Raw genomic sequence first — 21750 nt, 5'->3', positions numbered from 1 at the left:
GGGTAAAAAATATAGATGCAGCAAAGTGGCCAAGAAATCTTTCTAAGCTGAACTCATGATGGGCATTAAAAACAAAACAAAGAAGTGAAAAAATACCTGTTCCTAAGAAATGTATCACAAAATTCCCAATTCTTTTCTGTGTGTAATTTTTTGTTTTGCTTGGGGATGGGCTTGTGTTTTTTTTTTTTTTTTTTTTTTCCTTCGACCTAATCCTCCCCACCCTGAATTCTGCAAATCTTGCAGCAAGATCAGAATTTTGCCACCTGTGTTCAGATGATTTCCTACCCAGGACCCTGCGTGCTTTCCCTGCAGTAGGTTTCACTCCTCCTGCCCCCTCAGGGTGCGGGAGTGTGTGGGGGGGTTCTGCTGCCCTCTTATTTTGTTTGTTTGTTTCAGGAGTGACTGAATCCTCACCCTCTGTGTCCTATTATGTTCTCAGCTCCCCTGTCACTGCGAGCCACCGACGTTGCTAATGGAAACGCTAATGGAGGCAGAAACAACACACTCAGTTCCACGCTCGCTCGGCCTGTGCCTCACTCAACGTCCCCGAGCCCCAGCAGTGCAGCTGGAGACCAAGGTGAAGAAAACCTGTTCCTTTATTTATAGCTGCACTAGCTGTTGAGCCTGAAATTTGAATTTATTTTAATTCCCGTCATAGCTGTTTCTGCAATTTGAGCTTTATCGATGCATTTGGCTTCCGGAATGAGCTTGTGAGTGTTGACCTTATGGCTTTAAAACAAGTAGTAATGTTTATCACCTCACAGTCTGGCCTCAGCTGTATGTAAACCTCTGGAAGCCAGCGGAGTTATAACAACTCAAAATCCATGTGAAGTGGGAACGTGGGCTGGAGTCTGGTCTCTTTGGGAGGATGACACTGAGCATGAGGTTTTGCTTTTGTTCTCAGCATCCATGTCTAGTTCTGGGCCACCAAAGAAGCGACACCGGGGATGGTCTCCTGGGTCCCCAGTGCCTCCTCCTGGCTTAGTGGTACCTGTTCCTACGATTCGGCCTTCGGCAAGAGCAGGTAAAACTTTAATCATTTGTTAGGAGGTGTAGAGGCTGGTCTCGTTGCCCAGTGCTGCTCTTGTAAGTGTTGCACTGAACACATCATTGTGCCTGGGTGCCGTGGAAGGTGTCTTAGGTGTCCCAGAGAAGCACACTGGATGACCCAATCCTTGTTTCCATAATCTAAGATGGGACAATGAAAAAATGAAACTATTGGAGAAGAGGAGGAAGGGAAGATAGGAATAGTGTTAATAGGGACCCAAAGCTATCTAACGTCCCTAAATGCTACAGAAACCACACACTCAGTTCCTGCTCAGGAAGGAGGGCCTTATATAATTTTGGCCTAACGGAGGTCACTGTCCACTTTATTATCTCTAGCTAGAAGGATACAATTTGTGATACCAAACATCTAGTGTGCCTAGAGAAGCTCTGGGAAAGGTATGTAATATTGTCCTGTGAAACAGGATTACAAACCAGTATGAGTACCCATCTCTGTGTGTATGTATGTACCTCTGTTCATAACTTTTAATCAAACTGTTCATTACTGAAACACTTCTCAGTTGTGAGATTGGGAATACTTTGTAAAGGGAAATAAACAGTTACTTTCCTCTGCTTCTACAGAGTGGGAGAATAAATATACAAGGGGAAAAAACACATTTATCATACTACACAGTGTTACCTCTTTGGAGGGCTTGGTTTTGACATATTTTGGAATTCATTTTCAGAAGTATTCACGTTGGGAAGAAGGGGTGCTTGATACTGTAAGCCTGTCTACTTGAGCACCTCAAATGAGTAGGAACTTTTGTAGATTTCTGCCTCAGAGACCTGCTGAAGATGTGTGATCTGAGGCAACCTCCTCCTTTTGGCTCAGTTAATCTCAACAAATCTGCTCCCTCATCTGTGTGCTCCATTTGCTGTGTGTACTTTCAGTTTTCTAGCTAAAACAGATGCGTGTGTATGTTTGTTCATGCTACCCATGATGCTTTTTTTTAGATCGTGTTGTTTGCAAAATCTGTTGTGAAGAACCATTGAAGTCTGAGAAATTTTTGAAGGAAGTCTTGTACCAAAAACCTGGACAGATTACTAAATTCTTGAGCATGGTTTCCTGTTACTGTGAAAACTGCTGTTTTTCTTTCACGGATAACGCTTAATCTTTTAAGCGTTAAAGCAATTATCTTTCTAATGTGATAGTTGCCAAGAGGGCAGGTTTGAGATTTTGGCTTTCTAAACTGCGTATAATTTATGTCAAATTTAGAGCTGTCACTTCCATATATCCATTGACTGGTGGTGTTGAGAGGTAACCTCTGTTCTAGAGGTGGCCTTTTGGCTTCGTACTTGGCTTTGTTAGACGATGCATATTCAAGCTTGTGTTTTTCTCTCCAATTCCCACCAGCAATACAGTAGTCAGAAAAAGTTTTATTTTGGGGGTGGGCCTATAGGAGGATATAGGCTCTCAATTTAAATTACTTAGAACTATAGCAGGAAATGCAGAGCCCTTTTGAATTTTATTACAGTTAGTGAGCTGCAGTTATTTTTTTCTTCATTTGTTCATACGGCCAAATCACAGTATGAGCCTTTTAATAATGGAAGCTTTTCTTTTCTTTATTTTACAGAGCCTCTTTTGTCAGTCCCAGTTCCTCAATCCATGTTAACTGGAATTTTACAGCCTCAACCCATCCCAGCAGGGGAGACTGTAATAGTTCCTGAAAACCTGCTGAATAACTCAGGAGTCAGACCAGTGATTCTGATAGGTGAGTCTTACACTGGAAAATAAAATGTTGCAATTGCACAAATGCATGCTCTAAGAGAAAAGGGTTTGTTCTGTTTCTTTTTGTTGATTCTGGCATGTGAGATTCAACCACTTAAATTTCAGTACAACATGAAATCAGTTTGTCATGGATAGTTTACTTTAGTTGCTCTACATCTAAAATAGGAAGTTGATTTCCAAGAACCTGATTTGCAAATTGATCATTACTAGGTCAAATTTATACAAAACCTCCGACCAAATTAAAGTTTTGTGCAAGTAAGATTTGTGCAAAATCCAATAATAGAAATATTCCCAGGAAATGAAAACAACTTTCCAATATAAACAACTTACAAAACAACCCAATATTTCCTGCAGCATTTATAGTCCAGCTCTCGAAGCCCAGAGATTCTGCATGAGAACCAGAAAGTCGATTCTGAACTAATCAGAAGTGAATCCGAGTAGCTTTTTGTCTTTTATAGTCCCAGTCTTGTTGTAAGGATCATATATAAACAGCAAATCAGATCTTTAAAATCTTTTAGCTGTATGAAGTGCATTGTTTTACTTTAAACATGCAGCTTGTACCATGAATATACCTTTCCAAATGAACTATTTGGGAACAATATATAGAAACACAAGTTGACCACTACTGCCAACATTCTGAGGAGTGATTTCTGGCACCTTTAAAAGCTTTTCAGTTCAGCATAGTACAGATGGCTGTATGAGGTTGCTTCAGTATTAGCAGAACATGCTTATCCATATCCATAGAATAATCTATCATCCATTCAGAAATGGAGAAGTTGTCAAAGTCCTCAGTTGCAAAGATAATGCTAATACATGCACTTCCAGGAGAATTCATAGGGCCATTTATATGAGAAAGAACCTCAAGGTTAGCGTTGCCCTCTTTTGTTTGGTTTTATTTATTTTTGTTTTCTGGAAGCATATTCTAAAGCTCTACCATGTCTGTCCTACTCAGAGCTACAGTTCTGTGTTAGAGGAGGGCACCTACGTCAGCTAAAGTACCATCTCAGAGCAGTCTCTGGAGAGTAGCCAGCGAAGTCCTCAGTTAGGCTAAACATTACTGAGGCCCCTGAGAAACAGTGGCCTATGAATAGTACAGAATCAGATGTACCCAAATTGATGGGTTTGGTAAAATCTATATGTAAATTTATTTGAATGAAAACATTCTCAAGAAGAGCTAGCCTGGTCTCTGTTCTGCTTTACTTTGCAGAAGAGCTTATTTGGCTGTTGGTGTTTGTTAAACTTGTTCATGAAAACAGAATGTAAACGCAGCAGAAAGGTGAAATTAATCACGGCAGTACACAGTGCCTGAATCAATGCTAATGTGACTTATGTTGCTTTTGTAATGTTAAGATCAATGTAATATGCTTCTATTGATTTTTTTTTCTTTTTTTTTGTACACTATATTGCAGAGAATGTCACCCTTATGTATTTAAAGGTTAGAGTAAGACACAAAAGAGACAATATTCTCATTTGCCTTTGGATAAAAGTAGTTATTATCCTGATGGTATGCAATTAATCGTTAGTTTTCACAAATCTTTGTGATCATCTGTTGTAATATGCAGCAAGGACCACCTACTTATTTATTTTTATACAATGATTATGTCAAGAGTGGTCAGTGATGCAGTATCTTTTGCAAGGTGACATGAAGTACAAGTTTGGGAATCTTTTGTTCTCTAAGCTTTCACGTAGTAGCATATTTTGAGAATCTTTAATTTTGTCTTTGGTTTTCTTTTTTGAAGGTTATGGCACTTTACCTTACTTCTATGGCAATGTTGGTGACATTGTTGTGAGCCCCTTGCTGGTGAATTGTTACAAGATTCCGCAGCTGGAGAACAAGGATCTGGATCTCCTGGGCTTGACCAGCAGCCAGCTGTTAAGCGTGGAGAATATGATACTTCTAACTATTCAGTATCTTGTCCAACTAGGTAAGCCATTTGCTGCAAGTGTGTCAGTTTTAGTTTGTGACTGTATTTTTTTTCCTCCCCTCCCACTTTATTTCTGTTTTAGAGCCAATTTTAAGGCTATCTGTTTTGTGTCTGGAAGAGGTAAGTGGCTCCATCTAGTGTGTGTGACTTCATACCTCAAATAGAAGTGAAGTGTATTTAAAGGCTCATCTTGCCTCTGCCTCCATATGGGGATTGACCAGGTCACCTTTGTGAAAATGCACTCCCCTTTGCAATGCAAATAACTCATTTGCTTAGAGTATCAAACCATCAGTTACCACAGGCTTTTCTAAGGACACTCAATCTGTTTTATTCAGCCTCATGACAAATGCTGGCAGATGTGTGGTGGTCATCATTGTTTTGGTGACAGCAACGTTTACATGAAAGCCGCATTTGTTATTCAGGCTGGGGCAAGTTATTCAGTGCATATCTCATTCTAGCAAGTGTATTTGAAATGGACCCTTTGGACATTTGAGGGCAAACCAGCAAAAGATACTTTATTTTTCTTTTTGCAGGTCTAGATTTTTTTCCCTACCTTACAGTAAAATACAGAAAGATTTTAGAAGCCCAAGAGTAAATCGGGATTAGAAGCTCTAACAGCAGTCTTTATGCTTTATATTTGAAAAAGGTGCAGCTTATCAACGACGAACATTCAGTGACTTTTGTGAAGAGCACCCTGTTTTTTTCTATACCAGATAACCTGGGCTTCTGCTAAGGCTGCTATAATACAAGATAGCAAAATATCTTGAAATATGCAAGCATTTCAGAAGAGATACAAGTAGTCATAGTGGTATAATCTGGGGAGTAAGTGCATTCTGTTTAGGCTTATACCATGTGTTTTTATGCTGTGCTGTTCCCTGCTGATGCTATGCTGTTGCAGATGAGAAGCAGGCTATGTCTTGTGTGCGTGTGAGCTGTCTGCGTTATTTACCATCCGCTACTGGGAAAGAGCCCTAATATGGATGCCAAGCTGGAACCGACGAAAGATTTCCCTTTACTGGCTGAATATTTATTTTTCTTGCCTTTCTCTCAGTGCTCTTAGTTTAAGTGAGCTTTTCCTCTTCATTGGAAAGCGTGTTGCATGCATGTTAAAACCATACACCTCTGGATTGATTCTGGTTTGGAAGAAGCAGCTCACAAATTTCCTTCAAAGACGCATGTAGTCAGCCAATACAGCATTCCAATTTATATTAACAAATATTTATTGATACTTTTGGAGCAGTCAGGGAATTGCATTCCATAATCATTGATGAGGGTGACCTTAGGTAGATGTTCAGTCCAGACTTGCTGCAAGCTAATGCATGTCTTATGCAAAACGTCTGGAATTCAGCTTCACTGTGGCTAATAAGCACCATGTCTCAAGCATAAAGAAGTTCTCTTATTAGTAGGTGCTTGCCCAGGCTTTTATCTGTGCAAAACTGAATGTTTTTCCATTTGGCCTTATGTGGAGTTAGGCACCAGCACTATGAAAAGAAAGGCTAAAACATTCTGAAGAGCATCATGATCAAAACATGTCTGTGGTTTTAATACTGCTGCACACTTCAAACTGTTGGCAAAGTGACACCACGCTGAGCTGTAGCCTTTACCCCAGGTTGTAAAATCAAAGCAGATTAAAGATGAATGGAGGACAACCAAATTCAAAAGATTCTGACAGGAAGGAACCGGGACAAATATGCATATAAACTCAGTTTGTTCATGTGAGCCTCTTTTTCTTCAGAAAGTAAGACTAAAAGCATGTATTTTTTTTGCCAGAATATATTGCAAAAGAGCATGGTAGAGGCAAAGATCTGAGAAGCTGTCAGAAGAATGCCATGGCCTAAATCTTGCTTAATTTTTGCAAGCTGCAAAGTTTACCTGTACAAAATATTTTTGCATATGACTGTCTGTGATTCCAGATCCTAACAATGTTATTTATGAAGGTACACTTTTTTGGAAAAATGATATATCTGAGAATTTCTTTCAGGGTTCCCGAAAGAGTACAACAACATTGTGATGTGCGGGAGTGTGCCGTTGTGGTTTTTGAAATCAGTCTCACAATGATAATAAAAATTAAAACAAACAATGTGTATACCCTTTTAAAGCTTTTCTCTTACATCTTCTGTGAAAATTGTATTGCTTTGCATAAATTCCTCTGATTATGATAAAGGAGTAACTAAAAAAGATCAAGGAGGGTGTCCAATTTTTGTGGGTTTTGTTACAGTCTGTTTGCAGTATTTCCATAGATTACACATTCATTATCTTTGGCAGCATTCCGAGTTCACAAGCTTGATTCTATACCTCAAAATGCTTCTTTGTGGGCTATATGGTGAAATATGTCTGGTGAGAAGTAGTGGCATTTGAGTATGTTGCACTTAAATTATGGGTGCTTTTGAAATCATACCTGCATTAAGATCTTTCATAGATTAATTCCCCTGTTTTTCCCGAATATTTGTTCTGTGGAAAGCTTGCCAGGAATCCAGTGTGATACTAAAGCTAAACTCACAATATTTCTTTATCGGAGCATTTCTGACAATTAACTTTATTTTTCTTGTCAATCATCTGAGTGAAATTCTGTGGTGTTCTCACACAGAAATGTGAATAATATGAACAGTTATGTGAAGAATTTTTAACAGTGAATTAGGATAGTTCAACATCATTTTGAGTCTTTGTAAGTTTTTCTGGTTTGGGGGTTCTTTCCATTTGTACAGTTATTTTCATCTTTCTTGGGTTTGTGTTGATCTCTTTGTCTAGAGTCTCTCTCTTAAGTAACTTCCCTCACTCAGCAAAAGATTGCCAAATATTAATAACAACTTGATTGTTTTAGTCATGTTGTAGATAAGTTTTATTTTTACAGACGATGATTTATTTCTGTATCATTTTTTTTTCATGCTTCTAGATTTTCAGAGTTCTAGAATGAATGATATTTTTGACATCTGGAACAGTGAAACAAACTAGAAGGGAAGAGAAAGTTTATTTTCCCAGAAGGAGAATTGTAGAGGGAGCGCTCTGCCCTGCGGAGTTAAATGAGACTCAGCAAAACTTTTCAGTTGGCAGCAAAAGGGAAAACTCTTGTGTTAAGATCCTCTAGATGGATGGTCACATAGGCTGCATATGCCCTGCCTCTCACGTAACCTTTCTGTTTCCACCCCCTTGGCTTGTGTTTTCCTGGTCCTGAAAGAAAACATAAACAACAAATAAGCATTTCACATATCTCTGGGGTTTAAGCTCCCTGCTTTTTGTCATAGAAGAGCAAACTCCTATGGTGTGAATCTGTCTCCTGTGGCACTGACATGGGATCTTGGCAATGTGAAGTATGTTCCACATTCATGTATATTTGTCATTTGCCCCTGAGTAGGCATGAAAATGAGATGAACCTTAATAAGAAAAATGTTAGTTGAAACTGAGTTGGCAGAAGTGATGCTAAGATAAGAATTTTGAATTTCTATTTTCCAATTTAAATTCACAATATAGTTCAGAGAAGTCCCTGCCACTTAGACCGTGAGTTGCATAGACGTATCCTTCTCAGTGTTGGGAGTCTGAATATTTGATAAAATAAGCTGTAAAAGAAAAAACTAAACATCCTCATTTATGCCGTGGTTAGTCTGGTGGTATTATATTGCTGTACATAATGCAAGATGAGTAAACCCAAAATGCAGCCTGGCTGACAGGTGCTGCGCGGCAGGAGGGTGAAGCCGCTGGGCTTTTCCCTCTAAGCACGTGCGGAGACTCCGACTGGAGATTGCTGTTCCAGGTGAAAGGCACCTGTTCTGCCACCCCTTCTCACCCGTTTCTGAGGGTAGAAAAGGGAGGAGTAAGGAAGGATCCTTGTTTCTTAAAAAGATGAGGGAAGGAAGGGAGAGAGGCCTCTGATACTGCAGAACACGAATATGCCATTTGGGTAGGTACATGTTGTGTGTGGGAGTACAGCTTTTAAATGCAAAAAGGAGCTTTAAACTGTAAAGAGCATATTAAATCTAAACAAACAAGTGATTTTTTGCTGGTTCAATAACAGTTTGATATGAGATACCAATCTTTTATCTGTTTGTTTTTAATGCAGGTCCTGACCAGATCCCCCTGAGGGAAGAATTTGAGCAGATCATGTTGAAGGCCATGCAGGAGTTCACGCTGCGCGAGCGCTCCGTGCAGACAAGCGCCCAGTGTGGCGCCGTGGCCCCAGGCCAGCTCCCGTGGCTCGCGAGGTTGATCGCCAGCGTGTCCCGAGACCTGGTGCACGTGGTGGTCACCCAGAACTCCCTGGCAGAGGGCATCTCGGAAACTTTGAGATCTCTCAATGAAATGAAGCATCAGCAAAAGCTGCCCGATTATGTTGTTGCCATTTGTGCCTCAAAGATCAGAGGAAATGAATTCTGTGTCGTAGTCCTAGGTAAGTATATGTGCAATATGCTTCACGTACAAAGGCAGTTTTGTGGACTGCATTGTCTCAAGTTGTTCTTCCAGCTTTTCAATTTCCATTTTTAAGTCACACACTAGTTCTTTTTGTTCCACCTCGTACTGCTACACGTAATGTCACAGTTTACCCCTTCCTTCATGAAGAATTTGAGTGCTGATGTCCGTGAGGATTTAGGAAAATAATTGTATGTTTTCAGCCACATTCATTTAGGCCCCTTGAGAGAGTCCTGAAACCTTATTCTCTGCGTGACTGCCTTAGGAAATACCTTAAAGAGACAGTAACAGCACAGTGTGTTCCTCTTGTTCTGTTTTGTGTAACAGCTGTGTTATTTCACACGGCGGTACTGAATTGACCACAAATCTTCTGTAGATCACTTTAAACACAATATCCTTTTTACCATGTTGGTTTTCAAATGCCTGTGATGTTTGTGCGTGCACGAGTGTCTGGGTGAAAGTGAAGTGCCTGCCTTTGTAGGCAGATAAGTAAGTAATGTCCTTTTATTTTTCTTTTCATACTAAGGATAAGTATTTTTTTCATCTTTAATCAGAACCTCTATTCCATCTAAGGTACAAACGTTTGTTATGTGTATCATTAGTCACCCAAGTGTGCAAACCTACGCAGACCACCAAGGATGTGCTAAACTGATACACTAATTCTTTGGCCACTAGCAAAATAGACTTGAGACTCTTCTCCTGATCTCCTCTGTAAAGGCAGTGGAGATGAGTGTGCCGTTTAGCTCCAGCATGGAAAGGTGATGCTGATAGTGCACTGTGTGAAACACTGATCTTCCTTCCTCCCATCCTTGTGCAGGCCAGTACCAGTCGAGAGCGCTCGCGGAAAGCATGCTCACAACCAGCGAGTTCTTAAAAGAGATCAGTTACGAGCTCATCACAGGGAAAGTTAGTTTCCTGGCATCGCATTTCAAAAATACATCTTTAGGTGAGTGATTTGGAGGAAGGTGGCGACTGCCCTGTTTCTTTAATGCCTGTCAAAGCACGTATGAAATACAGCTCTCCCCTCTCCAGTGTGGGGCATTATTTCTTTTGTGCAGTGTGAGTTTTTTGGAATTCATATTGGTAAATCACTAAATCAGAGAGAAACATTCTTGCTCCCTCTGTTTCCTTTATCACCAGCTTCCTGCCCCTTCACAGATTTGACAACAGCTGTGTAAGAACATGTATCTGTGTCATGTTCTACATCATTTGTCTTTAAACTCTTCCAGATAATTTGCTGTTGTTAATTCTTAACCAGGTGATGATTTGGACAAGCTGCTAGAGAAAATGCTACAGCAGCGAGGAGAAAGTGTCATCATTCCTTTTAATGGAGATGTTAGTGAGTGTGTGTCGTCTCAGGAGGCAATTGCCATGGTTTCTACACAAGAACCAGGTAATATTTTTACACCCAAGATGTAAAATAAGTAAATAGTTTGTTAAATGACAAAGCGCATGGGCCTCAGAAGAGTCTAAGGCACAGCTGCAGCTACTATGCCAGCCTTCAGTTATTAATACTACCAGCTGAATGAAGCAACACAGCAGTCTCTTGGACACAAAATCTGTATAATAACCTTCAGCAACAAATATATATATATATTTAAAAATTCCTAGATGAAAGTGCTTGATCTTCTGCTTTGCCTTAACCAGAGTAGAGATAACCTGATAACTTCGGCAGTGTGGTCTCCTCTCACCTAGAAAAATAATATAATCATGAGTTTAAAGCAAAGGGAACTATGTTTTGCTCCTGGTCTCCCCAGGGGTCCTCCTGTGTAACTTTCGATATTCCTCTCTTTGTAAAGGTGTACCATGGTAGAAATCTGTACATCACAGCTTCAGGTTTTCAGGAAAGTGTTTTAAGATCTTGAATCAAAAGTTCAATGCGAGCGTAACCTATAATTTACTTATTTGAGGTGTATATTACACAGCACAACAAGTAATTAGATCCTAAGGATGAACTAAGATTGGCGCCTGAAAATGTTTGGAAGAATTTTGGAATTCTTTGGAATTCTTTGGTTATGCAGAGTTTTAACTGTCCTTTCCTTTTCGTATGACAGTTGTGATAAAGAAACTTGTGACTGAGCTGCTGTGAACACTGAGATTCTTTTAGGTCTAGTATCAAAGCAAATTCAACCTCCAATAAAGGTTTTATTTTCCCTGTGAGAGGAAGGTATGCTCTTGACTCGCATTAGTTAGCTCAAATTAATCAGCTCAGAGTTAAATCTGAATGAAAACAGGATGATTTGTAGTCTCCACCTGGATCGGAAGATCCCTTTAGAGAGACTGCCAGTGAAACATATAGTGCTGGGCTGCATACGTATAGTACTGGACCTACTGAAATGCAGGAACATGCTTGTTCTTGCACAGATATGAATGCCCTGGTATATGCTTAGAGACAGCTAAACTCCTGGTGCTCAGTTCTTGACAACTAGTATTTATATTGACAGTGACTAAGTTCAGACTAATCTGGGACCAGAAGTCTGTTAAAAAATCAAATCCTTCCCCCAAAATAAATAGTAGCCCTCCCCGAATAATTGAGGGGTTTTGCCTACATGCATTGCTTATATTGCTCATCTTCCCTCAGCAATGTATGCTGTTATCAGTCACTCTATAGACTGATACCAGCTGACTTAGAGCAGTGCTGAAGAAAACCAGGTAGAGCTGATCTACAGTGAGCTCCTCTCAACTGACCTGCTCTCCTGCAATGAGAGTCTTTTTGGCAGGATTATCACACAGACTCTTTTTCCTCAGATTAATAGATGTGGTGGCTGTCAGCCCATAGTTTCTTGAGCACAGTGACCTCAATATCCATGGCTGTGTATTGGAGGGCAGGAGGGAAAAAAGGAAGGAAGGAACCCGGTTAATGGGTTGTTTTTTACTGTGTTGATGCAGAGGTTTGCTTGGGTTGTATCCTTGTAAATCCTCAAAACGCTTAATTTAAAAAATTGGCAGTGCTTACCTCAGGATGCCCGATACATAATCACATTTTGATAAAGAAAAGTCAACATCTTTGATTCAAACCCAGCACCCTGGAATGCTAGGGTTTATTGAGTGAATAAAAGAGGGTAGACTATTTGAAAAGTAAACATGTTTTCATTGGGGCGGGGGGAAAGTAAACATGTTTCTTGTGTTTTGTTTTCTTTTTCAAACAAAACGCTCTAGATTTGGATGTTGATACCTTCCAAATTTACCAGCCACAGCTTACAGTTGCCAGAAAGCTCTTGTCCCAGGTTTGTGCTATAGCTGACAGCGGCAACCAAAGCCTGGATCTTGGCCACTTCAGCAAAGTAGATTTCATCGTGGTAGTTCCGCGCTCGGAAGTCCTGGTGCAGCAAACTCTGCAGCGAATTCGACAATCAGGTAAAAGGGAACAGGAGGGAAAAGAGGGTATTAAATCACCATGTGTGTGATTGATATCAAATCTTGCCTGGTAGAAATGGAAAAATAAGCTGCTGCAACACATATTCTGAAAGCCCTAAATTGGCTTCATTAGTTGGTATCATCCATAAATTCAAAGCAAATCGTTTCATCCGTAAATTCAAAGTAAATCCTTTTCACATATTATGCCTGTGCTACACCACGTGAGTGGCAAAAGAAGTGGACGTGTTTGGGCAGAGCTGAGGAATATGTGACCCGAAGAAACATTCAGCTCTCAAGAAAGAAAGCAGATGAACAATTATGTCTTTTTAGGTTTTTTATTCCTTGGAATGGTTAATGCCGTTTGCTCTAGGTATGCGTCTGTGCATTTGCTGTCATGTGCATTAGCACAGACATATGTGCAGGAAGCTGTGCTTATTAGATAGAGAAATGATTTAGTAGATTTAGTAATACTTAAGCACACAGCAGTTGTCATGCTGGTTCAGCAGACGAGTTTTCTCGTCTGATGTTCCGTGCCTGACAGTGGCTAGCATCAAATGCATCAAGAGGAACAAGAAGGCTTTAGTGGACAGGTAAGGGAATATGTCCCTGTTGAAAATGACTGTTTTTATCCAGTCTTAGTGATTGACATGTGCCCTGAAAAGCATAAGAGTTTGTCCTTGGAGAAAATTCCAGTCTAATAGAACTATGGACTGTGTATATAAATGTCCAGTCCTTTTTAGCTCTTGATCTCTGATATCTGGCAATAATGAAATCCTTAGGACAACTGAATATTTTGGACTTTTTTGTTTGTTTGACAAGTTGATTTTTTTTTCTTCAACTTTAACTATTAATCCATTGCATTTGTGTTTGAAAAAAAGATGAATGGGAGATTCCGGTTTGGTACTTTTATCAGTAGATAGCTGGGTTTGTTTTTTGTCCTCTTATTTTCTAGTCTAAATTTATCAGTCCCAAACTTTTTAGTTGGGCAAATATTCCCTGGTATAGCTCGACTACGTGGTCCTTCTCCACATCTATTTTCTCTCTGCTTGATACTATTTTATTAGTTAAACAAAAGAATACAGGAGATTACTTGAAGTAGGGGCTTCTTTTCCTTTTTAACATGATTTAACATGATGTATTTTTGTTCTAGTCTGGTTGATTCAGATGTTTTCTTAATTTGCTGCTGCACACTAAAGCATAGGTTTTCTGAGAGCTGCTCGCCATGTTTGTTTCACACTTGTTTTATCTTTTTCAATGAGCTATGACTAATACCTGGGCAAATACGTGGTTGGTCCATGTTTCACAGGGGCTTGTTGTTCCTTCTTCAGTTGAAATGGCTTTCGAAGCCATATAGGTTACATCTGGCCTATCTTATGAACGTGATGACTGCTATCATTACAAATACTGCAAGATTGTAATTGTCTCTTATTGACAGCTGGATATTATTGTTGAGGTAGGGCATGAAAAAAAAGGATAGGCAGTTTCATATAAATTTATGATTTTTGCAAGGGAAAGCTCAGGGTAACTTTTTCTGACTCCAGCAGTATTAATATGTTAGCTAAATATGGGGAAGTTAGGCCTAGTATAATGGAGCCAAATCAGTTCTGCTCTGGAAAATTTTGCAAAGGCCTGAATTTCTTTTTACTTTGGGGTAATATGAGAAGTCTTTGAGCTATTTGGAAGAGAGATAGAGCCAGGAAGCAAATTTTATCCTCCATTTTGAGAAAAGGCATTTTGACTGTGTTCCTCTTACTAGGGCATCTCAGACATTTGGCTGGATCCTGTTGTTGTCAAACTACCTACAGCTGACAGTTGCTGGATGCATTTTGAGGAAAAAGGATTTTGTTGTATTGTTCTTTTTGACAGGTGTCCTTGTGGACCTGGGCCTAGAGGACAATGGGACGGCATATCAGAGAGCTGAGAAATACGTGGTTCGGCTGGACAATGAAATTCAAACCAAATTTGAAATTTTCATGAGGCGAGTGAAGCAGAATCCATATACGCTCTTTGTGCTGGTTCATGACAATGCCCACGTGGATTTGACAAGGTAGCTGTTTCAGTGTATCAAAGGAAAACAATTACAATGTCTGTCTGTTAGTTTTTATAAAAGACCTTCTCTCTTAGCCAGAGGTTTTTGTATATCTCACACATCTGGGGCCCTGAAATCAAAAATGATATTTTTGCGCTTACTCTGATTCAGTTGAAGATAGGTGAAGTAGCTTCGGGATTTTCAACCCTAAATAAAGTTGTTCTTAGGGGTAAGTGCTAGTGGCTGAAGGCCAGGAAAAAGGACTAAATTCTGCATCTTTTGTTACTCCTCTTGCCTTTTTCCTCCTCACTCACTTTTTCTTAACTGGTCTACCAACCTCAAACTCTGCCCTGTTCACAAACCAGTCGTGTTTCAGCTCATATTTTTATCCTGTATGATTGAGTTGCTCTTAGTATGAGAAGGCTCTCAAACACTTAAATCTTCTCATCTTCTAAAAAACTCCCTAACTACTGTAAGGAAAGAATTTAAAAAGCAGCAGCTCTGTTGAGGTATCATGAATGTTTTAAGCGTTTCATCTAAACAGCTAACACACATATCCACAGAAACATTTCTTCATACTAAGTCATAACAATGGAAAGAGAAAGCTTTAATACTGGAAAGAGAAAGCAAGTTACTATGTTCTTTTTCTATGGGTAAACTGTAGAGAAAAATCCTCATGGGATTCAGATATGATGTGAAAGCTTGTGAGACTCATGTGAGCAGAGCTTTAATAAATCAAATAGTTTCCTTGAAGGAAAACTGAAAATAGCTAAAGTAACATTCTTTCTACCTTGTTCTCCCCATCAAATCTGTGCCCTTGTCTTCACTAGACACTGAATTTGGAATTATGCCTTGCAGGTGAAGGTAATTTCCAGGAGCTGAAAATAGGACATCAGGAGACTACAGTGTTCTCCGAGCTCTTAGAAAAACATTATTTCTGGCTGAAGGATCCAGTGAATTTTGTAAATTTGTTGCTATATCCTAACCCTGTTGCACAATGTTTTTCAGTGAGAAGAGGTTTCACTGGGTTTTGGCTTATTTTAGTTTTCCTGCATGTGGTGCTCTTTCAAACCGGCACATTAATTCAGCTTCTCGCTGTCCAGGGATTTTGCTCCATTATTTGGTTTTCCTTCTCCTTGCACCTGCGTCTACCCCCAGAGAACACTCAAATGGTTTTGACATCTTTTGTCCTTTCGAAGACTTTTTTGAGCTGTAGTTCTGTTTCCTGGTTATCCAGAAGTTTTCCTGGAGGAGGAGCGTAAGCCGTTGAATCTAAGGATGTCAGTAAGGCAATTCTTTGCATTCTTATTTCTGCAGTGCCATTTCAAGTTCCCTGTCACATGGTGAGCCTAGTCATGGTCTGGCTGATAGAGTTATTAATTGCAGGGAGGTCCTTGAAGCATTCAACCTCCTTGTTCTTCAGGTCAGCTCTTTTCCTTACGCCTTGCAAACGCAGCAGTCCCGGATCAGCTCTAGCAATGAGGTACATTGGATACAATTTGACACTATGGTAAGTGTTTAATTGTTAAGCTGTGAATATTAATGCAAAATTTGCACGTGACAGAATCTAGCAGATAGATATTAAAGAAAAATATTAGGAGGGAGCTCTTTCTCTAATGGAATTTGTTCTCTCAAGCTCCAGATAACATTGACACTTAGGCCCAGAAACTGCACATCTTCCTTTGTCCATTGAAGTGAGGTGAACATAAGAGATGAATTTTTAGACTGGGGCCAGATACAGCTCTGTGGACTTGTCAGAAAGCTCTTGAGCTTGATTTTCACTTCCAAGTTGCCTGACTTTTGACTATAGTCAAACAAACAAGCTAGTGGAAATGGAGGAGTGAATGAATATACAATCAGACATCTTTTGGGCTGATTATAAATATAAACTATTATGGTAACCTGCTGAAATAAGAAAATTGTGTAGCCAATTTTTATTTCCAAAAAGGAAGAAATCAACAATTTTTGGTCCTCTCATTAACAGCAAAAGAAAGCAGGTGAGAGACACTCTGAGATTAATTGCATTTATAGTGATCACTGGTCAGATGTAGAGACACTGAGAACCATGCTATGTTTCCAGCAGATCCCTCATGAAATTTGTCAGGCAACTATTCTGTTTCCCTGATTTCTGTCAGCAGATTTACATTCCAGAAAAGAAAAAAAAAAAAAAGTTTCTCTTAGTTATTGGAGATGTACAGAGTCTGACAATGAAGAGTAGTTTTGGGGTCAAATAATCCTTGTGTTTTCAGATTCTATTTAAATGGTGAGAAATGAGGTAGAATCGTCAGTAGATAAAGGTAGAGATAGGGAGTCTGAAATGAATTAGCAGGGGTGGGGGGGGCTGTAATTGAAGGTAAAAGGTGTTTCCAAAGATAAAGTTAGAAATAATCACTTTACATTTTATTGTACTCCTTAAAACAAACAGGAAACATCACTGATGGAGAATGAATAAAAAGAAAAGATGCATTGCTCTGGAAAATGTTTTCCACTTTTTGTTCTTTTTAATGACAAAAGAAATGAAAATTGGCTCTGGCTTTTCATATGCTTTTGTTACCTCTGTGGAACAGGATGACACAGCAAGTGAAGACAAGCTGTACTTTGGCTTGAATGAATACAGCAAATCCCTCCAATGGGGAGTCACAAGTCCCCTTCTGAGATGTGATGAAACCTTTGAAAAAATGGTCAATACGCTTTTAGAAAGGTAAATGACAACCTGGGAGCTTGGGATTGTGTTTAATTGGGGTCTTAAGGACACAGATATAAATTATGAGCCCTGTTGTAGAAGGATGAAGACATGATGACATTTTTTATTGTCTTGGGATCTGTGAAGTATGTGCCATTTTTGTGTTTGTAATGAATTCAGTGCTTTAGAAGAAGGAGTGGCAATCCTCCAGTTCTTTATAGACTAGACTAGGCCCATTCAGTTGCTCTCCAGGCTCAGGTAGGCTGCTCTTTCCTTTTGGCTTAGTCCTCGTTAAATTCAGGAGCCCTCACAGGTTTTGCACCTCACCACTTCTGGTGCCTCCGCTGAGGCTGCCAGCAGGATTATCAGCGATGGCCCTAGGTGAATGACACCTTTTGAAAAACTTATTTTTTATTGTTTCTTTAGCTAGTGAGTGCTTTGGTTCCTGCAGCTCAAAGCCTAGCTTTATTTGCGCCTTATTAGTACCCTGCAAGCTCCTGAACACACTAGTTTCATAGTACCTATCCAAGCTCAACCTGAGGACACACTATGGGTACAAAGACAATACAGGGGTTTCCAGCAAAGTGGTGTTCATCTGGCCTGCGTCCCAGCTGGAGAGATCTCTCATAACTGTTGAAGCTGTCGTTCTCATTGTATTTGCATGTTTAATTAAATGGAAGTATTCTGTGTCTTCAGTACTGCTTTTTCTGCTTTATTTAGGTCAATATAGCAATTGTAAACGTAGCTGAATGAAATTGCACTATCAAATTTGTCAACTTAGCTCCATAAAGGAAAAATTAAGGACATAGAGAAAAGGATGAAAAGGAATTTGTAATTGTGCACATACTGCCCTGATACAAAGTTAGGATAAGACTAGAAGTAGCGGGTGAGAGAGATGAACCTGGAATATGCTTTTGGGTCCAAGTTTGTTGTTGGGGCCTGTGTCTTCAAGGAACTGTGCTTTTCAGTCTGTGAGCTATACAAGCTTATACACCTGAAAACGTTTCAGGCATTTCGATATTATAAGGAAAATCCCAATTGTTTTAGTATCAAAATAGCAGTAAGTACTTCTAGGGAAGGAATTTTTTTAATTATTTTTATTTATTTATTTATTTTTATTGATTTAACAACTGGTTTGTGGTTTTCTGAGCTATTGTACCTGGTCAGAAGAAAGACACAGTACTTTATTCAAGTGGATCTTATATGCTCTATTAAATTACTCAAGAAGTTACGTAGGAAATTTGGAGGGTTTGTTTAGTTGTTTAGACTTTTGTAGCAGAAGGTTAGTACTAAAGCCACGGTAGTGCAGTGTTAAAAAATCATGTTGCAAGCAAATGGTTTGCTCTGGTAGATCTGTATTAGCTATCCAGAGCTTACAAAAACCTGATGTGTTTCAGGGCAGCATCAATTCTGGTGAAAGACCATTGTGGTAACTGGAATTGCCTCCTACTGTTTTCAGGTCTTGCATTTGCAAAAGCCACACAGGAAAAGTTACTGCCAATTGGCTGACACGTCATAACTCACTAGTATCTCTAAACTGTAAAGGCTTTTTCTGAACACTATAGCAATGACCAAGCTCTTGGTGAACTAGGAAACTAGGAATCAACGTTTTTTGTTTTTCTCAAATAGCTTTTAATGTTCTTTTTCATAGCATTTTACTTTGTGAGATGGTGTTTGTTGTCACTTTTGAGTATAGCTGCTGTGAGAAAGAGGCACTGCCTGTCTAACTTAAGGTGGAGTGAAAGTTAAGATTTGACTGAGAGCCAGGAATATCTTTTGGTAAATTTAGCTTTCTAGTGAGTGGTGTGCGAGACTGGAAATTATGAAGTGCTTCTCCCACAAATCCTTTGAAACAGTGATGGCTCTCCATGTTCATAGAAAAAAAACTCCTGGCCAGCAAAGTGGTTATTAGCAGGAATGGTGGTAGTGGTTATACAGTTGGACTTGATGATCTTGAAGGTCTTTTCTAACCGTAATAATTGATTCTGTGATTGCCCAGTGCTGCTGGAATGAACAGCATCTGAGATGACCCCTATCTCTGTCTTAGTCCAATTTTATTTTTAGTAAAAGTAACAGAAGCTTATCATTTATGTTACCAGAGGGCAGGTCTTGTCTCCTTACGCTCTGCGTTTGGTCAATGTTTTATGCCTTTATCTGAGGTCCAGTTAGATTTTGTGCACAGTTGTTGTCCACAGAAACCTTCATTCTTTGAGCATCGCGGAGTAAGCGGGCGCTTTTCAGCTCTGCGTTGGCCGCCCGTGCTTTTGGCAGCACTAACACAGAACCGTGTCTCCTCCAAGGTACCCCAGGCTGCACAGCATGGTGATCCGCTGCTACCTGCTCATCCAGCAGTATTCCCAGGCCCTGATGGCCCTCACCACCATGGCCTCGCTGCGGGATCACAGCACGCCCGAGACGCTCAGCATCATGGACGACCTCATCTCCTCGCCGGGGAAGGACAGGAACGGCTGCGGCCACATGCTGGTCATCAGGGTGCCCTCCGTGCAGCTGGCCATGCTGGCCAAGGAGAGGCTGCAGGAAGTGAGGGACAAGCTCGGCCTGCAGTATCGCTTTGAGATCCTCCTTGGGAATCCCGCGTCGGAGCTTACTGTGGCAAAACATTTTGTGACACGGTTAAAGGTCAGCAGAACTTAAGTACTCCTTTGTGCGCCCGTTGTAGCCTGTTGTGTGCGTGTTTCGTGTGGTTTCCTACACATATGTGTATGTATAAGTCAATTGTTCTGTAGAAAAAGGGGGCACGTTCTGTGTCTTTTTCTGTGGAAGTGCAGCATACTTTTCATAATCATAACCAATTTAGAAACACAAAAAAATTAAATTGTTACTGGTCTGCGAAGTCAAATACAGGAACAAAGAAACACTTGTTAAAGTGGAGTAATAGCATAAGAAGTCTTAAAGAGCAGATAGGTTTCATTGAATTTCCGAAAGCAGAGCTCACATCTCCCTAGGGAAACTAATTCTTTCCACACATTTATCTGTCTGTCTAGTTTATCTGTCATCTGCTCTCTTCCATCTTCTGCCTGGTAAAGGACTTCTGATACCTGGTAAAGGACTCTGTTTTTCACAGGCTTCTCAACTCACTGCATGCTGAAAGCCTATTCTGCACCACAGATCTACAGGAGGCTAAACTTTTGCACAGATTTAAAACAGCATGCTACTTTTTGGCTCCTAGCCAAATCTTTTTCCTATGAATTAAAAAACTGGAAACTGCCTTTCTTAATACCAGCCTGAAAGCAATTCTGGTTATTTCTCCTGACCCCTGCTCTAAGTCTCACACAGAGATTCATCTGTTTTTTCTACTACAAGTTGTTTTATGTGTTCAACATAGGAAAAGGAATGAATTTTGTGCATCTTCTTCATAGAGCTTGTCTGCAGTCACAAACAGATAACATGTTCTTTAAGCAAGCTACTGCCTCTGCTTCTCAAACCTTTTCTGCAGCAGGAAAGGGAAGAGAGGAAAGGAAAAGTAGGGAAGGAAGAAAACAAGTTGTGAGCTAAGAGCTCTGAGCTGCTGGATTTACTGGCTAGAGGCTAGACACCCGTAAGTCGTTCTGGGCTGCGCTGTGAGGATTTCTTTGTGGCCCTTGCCCCAGGTTTGCATCCCTTACACATTGCTGGGGCAGCCTGGGAAGGTCACCTGGGAGTTTCTGCCCGTCTGCCACTCCTGCTAGTCTGGTGCCTGGGATAACGCAGGGTATCTAACATGGTAGCGGCTTATGAAGCTAATTCCCCTTCTAAAGTGCATCAGCTACGCTCTCATTGAGTCTGCATTTATTGCAGACCTTTTGATGTAGGCTCCTTGCTGCTTGGCATTTCTTCTGGTGCCAAGGGCTGTGCAGTGCTTGGAGCGCTAGAGCAAGCGGGTGGTTGTGCTCTGCTCTCGCTGTGAGCGCCCAGGCCGCCTCCGGGGCGGCCGGGCAGTGTTTGCCTACCGAGAACTTCCTGCAGAAAAGGAGCCTTGGGATGCTGCTCCCACACATAGCTGCTGTTGTTTTCAGGGAGGATGAGATTCCATTCTGATTTTTTTTTTCAGGGATTGCAGAGGGGAAGAGAGACAGTTTATAGGTGTCAGTGTCCCCCTTTGGGATGTTAGGCTTAGCTTAGCCTCTCCCTGGCAGGGCAGAGGGAGCTGGCAGCAGCTCCCCTCTGCCAGCCGAGCCTGGCACGTCCAACAAGCCAGGCTGCAAGGTGGAAGGTGCACCTGAAGTGCAGAGCAAAAGAGGTGGTGGGAAGTAATTTAATTGTTTTGTTAACCAAGCATGTTGCCATGGCAGTAGAGGGCACCCTTTAGCTATAATAAAAAAAAATAAACACTTTGGGAGCTGTTCAAAAGGGAGGAACGTAAGGATGCAGTTCTCCATCCCTCTTCAGAAATGCATCTTCTGTATACAAGTTAAGTTTTCATTTCAAAGCCTCACACACTTAAAAAATATAAAATTAAAATAATAAAAAAAAAGGCCAGAAGAAGGAAAATCAGGAGCTTTGTATCTCTGTCTCCCTGTGTCATTTTCTAGCCTTGCATTTTCTTAGAAACTTTCAGCATTGGAGGAGCAGACGGACACAG

At 40.4% G+C, this 21750-nt stretch overlaps 1 protein-coding gene across 1 annotated transcript in view; it reads left to right on the top strand.

Moving 5' to 3' along the window:
• The window catches only part of GREB1L (GREB1 like retinoic acid receptor coactivator), a 71640-nt gene that overhangs the window by 30552 nt on the left and 19338 nt on the right, over positions 1 to 21750 (top strand). Inside the window, exons 7-18 of the mRNA XM_088527251.1 lie at positions 440 to 577; positions 905 to 1024; positions 2619 to 2756; positions 4513 to 4698; positions 8753 to 9079; positions 9917 to 10045; positions 10358 to 10492; positions 12259 to 12456; positions 14323 to 14503; positions 15803 to 15995; positions 17053 to 17186; positions 19469 to 19808. Coding sequence (XP_088383377.1) covers positions 440 to 577; positions 905 to 1024; positions 2619 to 2756; positions 4513 to 4698; positions 8753 to 9079; positions 9917 to 10045; positions 10358 to 10492; positions 12259 to 12456; positions 14323 to 14503; positions 15803 to 15995; positions 17053 to 17186; positions 19469 to 19808 — 2219 coding nt within the window. The remainder of the gene's footprint in view (positions 1 to 439; positions 578 to 904; positions 1025 to 2618; positions 2757 to 4512; positions 4699 to 8752; positions 9080 to 9916; positions 10046 to 10357; positions 10493 to 12258; positions 12457 to 14322; positions 14504 to 15802; positions 15996 to 17052; positions 17187 to 19468; positions 19809 to 21750) is intronic.

Source organism: Tinamus guttatus, unplaced genomic scaffold (assembly GCF_059628265.1).
Source record: "Tinamus guttatus ecotype Peru unplaced genomic scaffold, ASM5962826v1 Tinamus_guttatus_pri_ptg000271l, whole genome shotgun sequence".
In the NCBI taxonomy this organism is placed as follows: Eukaryota; Metazoa; Chordata; class Aves; order Tinamiformes; family Tinamidae; genus Tinamus; species Tinamus guttatus.
The sequence above is the reverse complement of the archived record's forward strand: the minus strand, read 5'-3'. Positions and strand labels throughout refer to the sequence as shown.